At 36.1% G+C, this 11,133-nt stretch overlaps 1 protein-coding gene across 2 annotated transcripts; it reads right to left on the bottom strand.

The window, feature by feature from the left end:
- Positions 1 to 3,247: 3,247 nt before the first annotated feature.
- LOC117932344 (rho GTPase-activating protein 5) lies at positions 3,248 to 7,927 on the bottom strand. Of its 2 annotated transcripts, XM_034853563.1 has the most exons (6): positions 7,248 to 7,927; positions 6,032 to 6,082; positions 5,554 to 5,674; positions 5,328 to 5,447; positions 4,441 to 4,671; positions 3,248 to 4,087 (listed from the first exon to the last, which is right to left on the bottom strand). In XM_034853563.1, exons 1-6 carry the CDS (start codon positions 7,664 to 7,666, stop codon positions 3,554 to 3,556), a joined length of 1,476 nt encoding a protein of 491 aa, XP_034709454.1. In that variant the 5' UTR covers positions 7,667 to 7,927; the 3' UTR covers positions 3,248 to 3,553. The 2 variants fall into 2 exon arrangements, with proteins under 2 accessions (XP_034709454.1, XP_034709455.1); XM_034853564.1 differs by lacking the exon at positions 6,032 to 6,082.
- Between the last annotated feature and the right edge of the window lie 3,206 nt (positions 7,928 to 11,133).

Raw genomic sequence — 11,133 nt, 5'->3', positions numbered from 1 at the left:
TAGACATATTTTAAAGTCATGAAATCTATTGGATTTAAAGTGAACAATCTACATGGTTGAAAAAGTTAGTTACAACATCACGTTATTCATTTTTGGATCATGTTGATCATCTTTAAGAACTTATACAACCATCTCCTATCAAACAAACAAAAACTACAACTCCAAAACTAAAAGCTCTATAAGATATGCTCAACGTGGGAAATAGAATAGGATTATTTAAACTAAACAAAGCAATCTTCACTTTAGAATATTATATCAGAGTGGATTGGTAATGGATTTTATAGTATAAAAAAAAAAATCCATGGCAATCCCTTGTGTGATGAGGTACTGAGCAATGAATCCAAGTCTCTTTCCCAAACCCATCAAACCCCATCAACCTACAAATCATTTTCTAATAAGTGCATTTGTAACTATCCGTTATCAATCATATAAAATTTGTTCACTTTAAATCTAATGGGCTCTTTCAATTTCAAAGGCGGGGAAATTGTCTACTACTATATCATGTAAACAAGTTTTAATATCATAAGGATCCATTGGACTCACGGTGGACAATATCTACATAGTTGAAAGAGTTCGTTACAACATTACTCTATTCAGTTTTGGGCTAGCTTAATCATCTTCAAGAGCCTATACAACCATCTCCCATCAAACCAACAGAAAGTACAACTCCAAGGCCCAAATGCTTAGAGATGTTCAATATGGGAGCTAGCTAGCTCAAAAGAAAGGTTGTCAGTAATGGATGATCACCAAAAGATCAATGCGATGCTCCTAATGTGGGAGGTACAAAGAAAGGTGTTTGCCCTCATGAGCAACCAAACCCTTCCCTCAGCTCTTACAGCATATTGGTTATCGTCCTTTCTTGGCTCACCCATGCAGGGAAAATCATTAAGATTCTAGGTTTAATTTGTACAAGTAATGCCAGGCAAGGGTTAAGCTAAAGAAGAAGAGAAGTACACCACATTTGGCATTCTGGGTTTTGGAAAAGTAGCAATCCGCCCCTCAAAATTCTGTCTGAATCCATCTCATGTCCCGGCTTATCCACCTCCTTTACTGCTATTTTCGGGTGCCTGCTTGGCCTATCATATCCATCTTATAGACTTAATTAAATTGCTGTTGATGCATCTGAAACATTCATGGCAAAAGGCACAACAGAAACCAACTACACATCTCCCTGCAGCCCTTGGCCTGAAGCTAGAAGTAATTAGTTGAGGGAGGAGGATTTATGACAGAGAGCAGAGGATTACAATGGATTTGACTAGTTATGAGCAATTTAGGCCATGTTTGATGCTCAAAGGTACTGAAAAAGAAAAAATTAATATTAAAGAAAATTATTTTCTCATCATTAAAAATATAAAACATCAAATATCATTAAAATTAGTTAAAAAAATTATATAATTTCAAATTATTTAATTTTTATATGGAAGAGTTAAAATAAGTAAAATGATTTTAAAGTAAAATATAAAAATAATTTATCAACTTTGAATGTATATTTTATTTTTCTTCAATTTCTATTTCTTTCTATTTTCATTTAGGCTTTGTTTAGTTCTTGAAAATTTTGAGGAAAAATATAAGGAAAAAAAACTAGGAAGAAAAGTATAATAAAAGAAAATATAAAGAAAAATAAAAAAAATAGATTTAAAATCACTAAATTATTTTTATATGTTATTTCAAACTCATTTAATTTATTTTAACTTTTATTATAAAGTTTAAATAATTTTAAAATACATAAATTTTTTATTAAATTCAATTACATTTAATTTTTATTAATATTTTTCATAATATAATAGAAAAAATGAGAAAATCATTTTCCTTAAAAAAAAAAAAAAATATTTTCTTAGTACTCTTGAGAAGCCAAACATAACTTTATATTTTCCTTCAATTACATTTTTCCTCGAATTTTCTAAAACCAAACATATCTTCACGGTTTTAATTCCCCTCATTCAACATCCTTACCCATAAAAAATTTTCCGTTTCTTTATGATCTTCTTAATTCTCTCCCTATGATCCTTGTGTGTATCGTATGACGCCTATATTATATTCACTTGGGTACTACAATTTGAAATCTTTGCAGTTAGGGGCTTGACATCATCAAGATGATCTCGCACAGCCACAACACCAGGCATAGCACAGCAAGCAGTGCCCTCCTCTCGTATGCCATTGACTAATGACTATGCTGATTTTTGACAAAAGAGAGGTTCCCGAGACTGAACTGTTTGGAGACTTATTCAATTAGAACAAGGACTTGGCCAATTGCACCGAGCCCCGTTTTTTCTGCTCATAATAGAAGACCCCAATTCAAGCACTTCATCCGTGGACAAAATTTTCAATTCCATGGATTTGAGCTTCTTGAGCTCTTTCACAGTTGTAAAACATCAACTCCTGAACACTTGTGAACCGCATCAAAGAACCAGAACCAAAGGCTTTGTCTACAACAACAGTACTGGCAGAAAAGCATCCACGTTCACCATATCACCAAGAACCACTCGGCCATAGTGACATCTCCATATCCGTCCGTCAGCCCATCTATGTCTGGCTTCTCACTGGTCAGTCCTTGAATTCTCTTCATTGCCTTCTTTCTCATCTAAATACCGGCTCTAGACTCGATCATATCAATAGCTCAGTTGTTTGGTGACCTGGCAAATGGGCATCTCCCAAAGCTGAGAATCTTCCTACTGTCATCAGGTTTGCCAAAATATTAGCGTCAGCCCATCACTCAACAGGGCTTTGCAGCCCCTCCTGAAGACTTGCTTGGTTGAGATTGGCCTTCAGGAATGGCAAGACAAGAAGATGTTGAAGAGTGAGCTCCGACAATTTCCAGCATCCCCACCACCTCTAAAACTATAAGAACCGCTACTATCCACCACCATCTGCAGTTTCAGTCACCAGCATAGCCATCCTCACCATTGTGAAAACTAACCCTTCTCCAGCATCTTTGATGTCAGCACCCGCATGTCCCCAGAAAAGACATTGTACCCCCACCTTCACTGCAGAAACTTTCATCTCATTGGCACCTGCAAGCACAGTGAAAAGGAAGACGATATTTGGCGTTCTGAATTCTCAATAAGCAAAGCTGGGAAATGATCTAAACAAATAGAAAACAACAAACCACGTTCAGGGTTTTTGAGAAGAAACATTTTTTTCTTTTTAACATGTGAAGTTTTCTATATCCACTAGGGTCCTCAAAAGTAAATCAACATCCATGCATTCAAGCCTGCATGTTCACATCAATCCTTGAAGGGTACTATAATCCATGTAAAAACCCCAACATTATTATTAAGACGACTGGTAAAAAGTTAAATGTAACAAACAGGCAGGGAGCGGCTTGCGCCTCAGAAATTAACATCATCTAGATGAAGCTTTAGTTAGTCCCTTCAAACATCTTACAAACTTCCAAGTGTTTTCTCATAAGAGAATCAACCAAACAACGCTGTCTTCTACACTATTACATGGTTTACGCCAGGCATTAATGACCTCAACAACCAAATAATGGTACACGCCTGAACCTAATCTGAATCTATATCATTCCAAGTTTATCCATCATTTTCATTAGTATTTACAATCCCAGGGGCTCCACAGTCTTCTTAACTGGCTTACTCAAATGAAATATTGGGTGCCTGCATAGTTTCCTCACTCCTTTTCTCAAACTTAGCCTATCCAATATCCCCTCAACTTCCCCATTCTCATATTCACCTGTACATCTATTTTTCAAAGTGCCCGCTTCACCTACAACAGGTGAGCTGGAACCTGAAATGGACTGGTATTCCTCCTCTGCTTCACTCTTCTGCTGTGAACTCCAAAATTTCTCCTCAATGTCAGATTCCAGTCTATCTAAAGCATCGGGCTTCAAGAAATCACTAATGGTATGTTCTTCAGGGGCACAACCATCCTGAGTTTGTTCACAGGATATACCCCTGTTTGAGTTTGATGAATGAGGGTCATCCTTGCTGCTGGGAGAATCTGTGCATGAAGAGAGCAACCTAGACTTGGCAGCTGATTCTTCTCTTTCTTGAAGGGTCTTGATAATCAGTGTCTTAAGGAAGTTCATAACTTGCACCGCATGAATCAAGGCAGTCAAAGGATCGGCCATCTGTATCAAACAAAATAAACAATCATTTACTTACACTGTAGCCAAATTGTCTTGAAAGAAGGAAAATTTCACAATAGCCATTCTAACTACACATGCCAATTTCTGACTAAAGTAAATCTAAATATCAATATGTTCCTCCTATGGGGAACCTACGCAAAATGGATGGAATAGATTATCTCAAGCTCCTACACTCCATTCTACCAAAATTCATCATCACTTTTCTTGATTTTTAGTCATTCATTCATGCATTCGAAAGTCAGCTAGTGAGGCTGGCACATTGGATACCAACTGTAGACACCCCATATGTAGCAGAACCTTAAAACAAAATGACAGAACAAGATCTGTTAAGCAACCTGAGTCATGTTAGGTGCAAAAACCATTGCAATGTTGCGTGCATTCATCTTGTTGTGATGTTCATGCTGCACTACATCTGTCATCAAATTGATGGTCCAGTCAAGAAGTGCAGCCTCCGTTGGTGGAAGTAACTTTACAAGCTGAGTGCACTCATCTTCTGTGTTGCAGTGCATCACCTGTTCTGGTGTAAGGGAATCAAGCACCCCTGTTGGAAGTTCTCTAAGCCATGCCTGCAGAATGTGAGGAAATTACAGTAATTAGTTAAGAGGTGCAAAATAGAGATTTACTAATTGTCTAAAAAATTCCTAAACAAAGCTTCTAACACAAGATTCCTTACACAGCTGGAACAAATCACATGTGAGGGAGGTTGTTGGGATTGTTATACATGCATTTGCAGCATGCCTAAAATCATAAATTGTAAACTTCAATTGACAGGCCAATCTTTAGATTTCAATGGATCTCCCAAACATAAAAAATTTCTGCTTCTAGACATTAAAAAAAAAGTTAAATATTTTGCCATGAGTTGTTTCTCCAAATGAGAATTCTTGACCAAATTATAAAACTACAGATGGAAGTTTATGGCAATTTAAATCTAAATAAGGAGAGGTTCACATAAATTTGACAAAGGGTAATTCAGAAAAATAAAAGAAAGAAACTGGAAATGCACCAATACAAGCAGCCTCAACCCCCAACCCTACTGACTGTAAACCCCCATTCTACTTTCCCAAAGGAAGAAAGGTGTTAGGTGTCAGTCACTCCTATATTTCTTGGCTATTAATATGATCACAGAGCGTGTTCTTGCAAGCAGTGACTGGATCAACTAAGACATAATCTTTATAATTTTTCATTTTTTCTGATAGGTAAGCTAACATATTATGTGTATTACCTTTATCAACCCTGCCAAACAATGAACATCAATTCCACGAGGCAAGAGCCCCTTGTTTAGCTGATTCCGGACATACTCTTCTTGCCCATTCTCAGCATTTATTCGAAATATTCCTTCTGCCTTTGACCAAGACAAGAATGAAACAGAAACTCAAAAATTTTGGTAAAAGTAAGAAGCAGTAACTAAATTATTTGGAAACTAATTTAGCACACAAATAAAAGCATACCTGCAGACCTCCTTGCGAATACAAACGCTTTTGCAACATAAGAAGAATAGTTGGCACACTGTTGCCTCTTTGATCATACGAGCACTGCATTGACTGGGCAGAAACTCCAAATACACTAGCACTGAACAATAGGAGAAACAATAATGTATCAGGACCGACAAATCAGATGTTAAGAAAATTTGAAATCATGAAAGAAGAATTAGGTGGTGTTTTTTTTTACTTAATTCTAAATTGAACCTTAATGCTTAATAGTGTTAAATATTATATTGTTTGTTTTTGTAGTATTTTATTTATATTAAGTATTAAAAAGTAAAAAAAAACCAATATTTTATTTTTTCTATTTAGAAAAAAACTGCATATTTTGGCTTTTTCTATTTAGTAAAAAGTTTATAATAAGTCATGAAAAAGTAGAAAAACAAACAATCTAAATTCTGAAAACAAATTGCATTCAACAAAAAGCCAAAAAAACAAACACCACCTTAGTTTTATTCCAATGGTGCAATGAAAGATGAAAGTGACCATGAACCATCTGATAATTTCCAGAAAATTCACCATGAAAAATCAAGTGCATTGAGTGATTTGCTCACATAAAAAAGAAAATAACATATCATATCAAATGATTAAGTGAAAAGAACCATACATTCAATCTAATCTGCTTTCAAGTGCCATACTACAGTAGCATCCTATTAGTCAACAGCATAATTTTTTATCAAATTTATTTCACTAATTGATTGATAAAAGCCCAAGTCACATACATCTATCGTGGGCCCATAAGACAAGCAGATGCTCAAGCCTGATTAACTTCTTGTAGAAGCAGCCGGCCAAGCATCACTACAAGAGAGCGACAACAACAACAGTCTGCTATCACATGAGAATTAGTCAAGCCCGGTCTACTTGGCTGCAATTCTCTGGTCACTCACAGGCATTCCACTGTAGCTGATTAGGAAATCAGAGTTCAAACTAGAGAAGAAGCAACCTGGGTCTGCCGTGAAAGGGAAAGTCCTGAAACTTGTAAAATCCTGTCTTCCTAGGAGGAATGGGGCATTAATAAGCCTATCGGATTGGGAGAAGGGTCTCGAGGTTAGACTAGGAAAATCCTAAAATTTCTCAACCTTCCAGTGAGATTCACTAGCTAAGTTAAATTATTTGGAACAGTGCCAAATAAAGGAACAGTTTCAAAGTTAAAGCTTTAACCCCATTCTCCATGATGATATAACCCCACAAACACGCACTTACCAAAAGGCCAAACTACAGAGATCCTCTCCTAAAAACATGAAGATCAGATTGTCCCCCATAAAAGATAAGACCCAATAAAGAAGGGACCTCCCCGTGTACTTTCCCCCCTTGACTGGAAATGACGGGAAAAACATCAAATTTACGGTACTCAAACTCCAAAATTTTCCCTCCCCTTTTCCCCTGAGTCTCAATTTTCTAAGCAGCATCTCAAAGACATGAAATTTGTGAATTTGAAACCTCAGAAATTTCCTCCAATTTTCCCATCAACATCTCCAAGATTACACAAAGAAAATGCATCTGATTCTGAAGATAATTAACCATATCACATACCCAACTGAGAAATCTCTAATTCAACCCATTCAGAGATCCAAAATCCCATAACAAACCCCACAATCCCGAAAAAAAATATAAACAAAAATCACACACGCCCACAACAGCAAACAATCCAAGAACCAAACCTGGCACTAGGGACCCTCCTGGGCACCTCAGGCTCCAGCTCAACCGGCAAGCCAAGGAACCCATTGAACCGATCAAACGTCACATGCGACACATGTTGCACATTCGTCGGCCAACTGATATCCACCGCCGACACATCCTCCCTCTCCACGCTACACGTCACCAGCGACTTCCTCAGCGCTGCCAGCAGAATCGGCAGTATCGGAAACTGATGGCCCTGACTCTGTCCATTACCTGAGCCGCTCTCCCTCGATCCGGCTCCGATAAACGGCGTCGAAATCGGATTACTCGCAAAAAAGTCGTCATCATCATCGTCAAACTCGTCCTCCCCACTCCCATAAAACCCCAAACTCGGCGGCGCCGTGTGAAACTCGCCCCCCCTCCCGAGTCCGCACGACCTGGATCGAAACAACCCAGCCATCACTTCCACCACCGCCACCAGCAACGCGGCAAGGAGTCAACCGGGCGAGTCAAGAAGAGGAAAGAATCATCAAAGAAGTAGATGAAGAGAGCAGGAAAAAAGAAAAATGAATGATGGAGTACAGATATGGTGAGGGTGATGGAGACATAAGGGCGGTGTGCTTCTGTTTTAGCTTTTGTTTTGGGCGTTGCGAGAAAGCAGATTCGACGGCTCGTGACACGGAGGAGAGAAGAAAACAGGGGCGTTTTTCAGTGTTTTTGGATGCTTCGGTTCTGAGTTGTTTTGTTGTGACTTGGTGAGAACGATGCGAGTAGTGCGAGCCTGGGCCTAATGGGCCCGATGGACCATATGGGCCCCTCCGTGATTTGCCTGTTTTTGGATTCTGAGGTGTGGCGGGAAATGCAAGATAAGATTTGTTTCTTTTCTTTTTTTCTTTTTTTTTTTTCTTTTTGACAAAGGACAAAAATAAAAATACATATTCTAAAAAGAAAATCCTATTTTTAATTAAAGAAGCAATTTACATTTTTTTTTCATTGAATATGTGAAAAAATAGAATTTTTATGAAAATTAATATTTTTAACTTATATAATAGATTATTTTCCAAGTATAAGCTTTTTCAATAGATTTTTTAAAAATAAATACATAAATTTTAATCAAATTTTTTCCTCTCAATTAAATATATTTTTAAAATCATATGAAAAAAAAACCATATTTTCATACACTCATATGAAAAAAAAAATTCATAAAATAAAAACTTGAATTTATAAAATACAAATTTCAAATAGTTATTTAAAAATAATCAACATTTCATACACCTTTTTTTTATTATTAAAAGAATTATTTTTTGTCATTGGAATGCTATCTTTTATTACTATAGCTATTATATTTGATCATTCTAATACTATCCTTTTTAAAAGGTTACTATTTTGATATTATTTTAATCGGCATGAAAACTCGCTTTTCCTATAAATTTAAATTTATTACTATATTTAGAATGTGAGTGGGGCACACCCCAATAATATTGAGGGGAAAGATTAAGAAATAAATGGGGGCAACAAAAATCAATATAGCAACCAAATTGGATATGCATGGACCATTAATTTTAATATCAAAATTCCAAAGAAGGCAAAAACTATAACATTTTCTTTCCCATTTTAATGTCCTACAAACCCATGTGATGAGACCACCCAACTTCCCTATCCTTCATTGGCTCTGTACATGGTCCACCAAAATAAATAAATAAAATGTATTTATTTTTGGTATATAGATTTATTTTTGTGTAGCCTACATGTTTGATGAAATGTCTGCTCGTCAGCTAACTGTGGTCACATGCCCACATGTGATGTTCCTTTCTTCTTTCTCTATTCTGTACTCCTTGTGGGTTCTCTTTGGCCTTTGCCATCTTGCACAGTTGTCTTGTGATACCTTTTACAGCTCGGCCGTAGTGGTACCTTGACCAAGTTAGGTCCGGCCATTCTTGGAGTCATAATCAGTGGATTCATGATAATTTTCTCCAATTTGGTGGTGTAATTTTTCAAAGTAACTAATGATTTGCAGTGCCACAGACCTAAGATCTATGAAAATTAGAAGATTGTTATTAATTTTTCCCTTTTTAAATTAAGGGTCTGTTTGGAATGTTTCCGAAAATGGTTTTAAAGATTAATTTTGAAGATAAAATAAAAGTTTATTTGAAAAATTGGAATGTTTTTCGGTTTTTATTTTCAAATTAATATTTCTTTAAAAACAATTAAAATACAATAATGAAAATGGTTCCCAAATGGGAGACTTCAACCGATGGTCTTATATTGGTATGAAAAGGCATTAATTTTCCTTAACATGTCCTAGTTTCTTCTGACAGACTACCAACTATAATTAAAAAAATGCATTAATATTCCTTAACATGGCCTAGGTGCTTCTGACAGGCAAGCAACTATTATAAAAAAAAATTATAAATAAATAAATAAATAAAAATAAAAACCTACCACTACCTCTTCTCACATAAGATGCCCTAAATGGCTGGGACAGTGGCTTCCCTAGAGGGCCAGTGCATGGGGTATTACCTTAAAAATACAGAGGGTAGGACACGTGAATACACCATGCATTTCATGCAAATGCAGCTATCCTCCATTACTCTCCAAAACCACTTGATGTTGATCCTACGATGACAAGGCATGCTTCGAATGCGACCTCTTCGGCCGAGCACATGATATTCCTTGTCCATAGTACTAGTCTTCGGATTAATTCTATCCTATTATACCAATAGAATAACTCAATAATAGTACTCTTAAAATTAACGAGATAACCTTAACCTAAGGGTTTGTAGTTTAGATCGTTTTACAACATCCTATTCGCATGTTACATGACTTGTTTGGATGGCATATATGGCGTTGATTATCTTAAGAACATGATATTTGATTATATCGAGTTCAAGAGCGGCCTGGTTACATCTCAACAGTTCCTCTCCTAATTCGAAAGTTTAACCAATGGTTATATCGATTTTGATACTAGATTTTGGATCAAATTTTGATTATATCGTTTAAAAAACAACTGATATCCAACAAGGTAAATTAAACATTTTATAACATTTGATTATCATCATTTGAGTAACTCATTATCAAATTTAAAATAACATTATTAAACCTCGATAATTTGAGCATATTCTTTTCCATGCAATAAGATCTATAATTAAAAAAATAATGACAATCATTTTATCTTCCATTGAATGTAAGTCTTATGTCATATAGTTTGACATCGCTATCAATACAAAACGGTGTCAAATAATTAAGCAATGATCCTAAAATTATTGAAATAAATAATGATGATAAAAAATAAATAGATGGGATTTGAAGTACTCCCGATGTCTCAACAACTATAAAGTTTTAATATCATATTAAATTATCAATGAACGGGGCTCTAGAGCTACACCTATAAATACATGCAATTTTTTAAAAGTCATGATTGGGGCCTAGTCTAAATGCATGGCTGGTGCCCCAACATTCCTTCACAATTGTTGCTTACATGATGACTAAATAAATGAGGATCGATGATTCCAACATTCCACCCACCCATTCCCGTTCAAACTCCATCCACATATGCTTTCTTATGAAGCATTACACATCACACACACACTTTGGCTTTTTCATGCAAAAAGAGAATTGGAATGTGGGGAAAGGGCCAAGGCACTTTGAGACAACGGATTTGGAATGAGTTTCTTTCAAGCTACTCCAGGAATCTCTTTCTCCTTTAGGGATGTGAGATTAGGTTCTAAAAGTTATGTATGTACTTTCATATTTTATGGAATGGCTCAACTAAATCACCAACTTGAATAGCCTTCTTAACTGAATTCTAACCGGTCACCCACATCTTGAGATTTAAGATATTCCAAGTCTTTGGACATTGTGTGCTTATTCAAGTGGTTTTGTTAGGGCTTGAAATTGTTTTCGAAGGAACTCAACAATGGTGACACC

Source organism: Vitis riparia, chromosome 15, assembly GCF_004353265.1.
Source record: "Vitis riparia cultivar Riparia Gloire de Montpellier isolate 1030 chromosome 15, EGFV_Vit.rip_1.0, whole genome shotgun sequence".
Lineage (NCBI taxonomy): Eukaryota > Viridiplantae > Streptophyta > Magnoliopsida > Vitales > Vitaceae > Vitis > Vitis riparia.
This window is presented reverse-complemented; position numbering and strand designations above follow the sequence as displayed.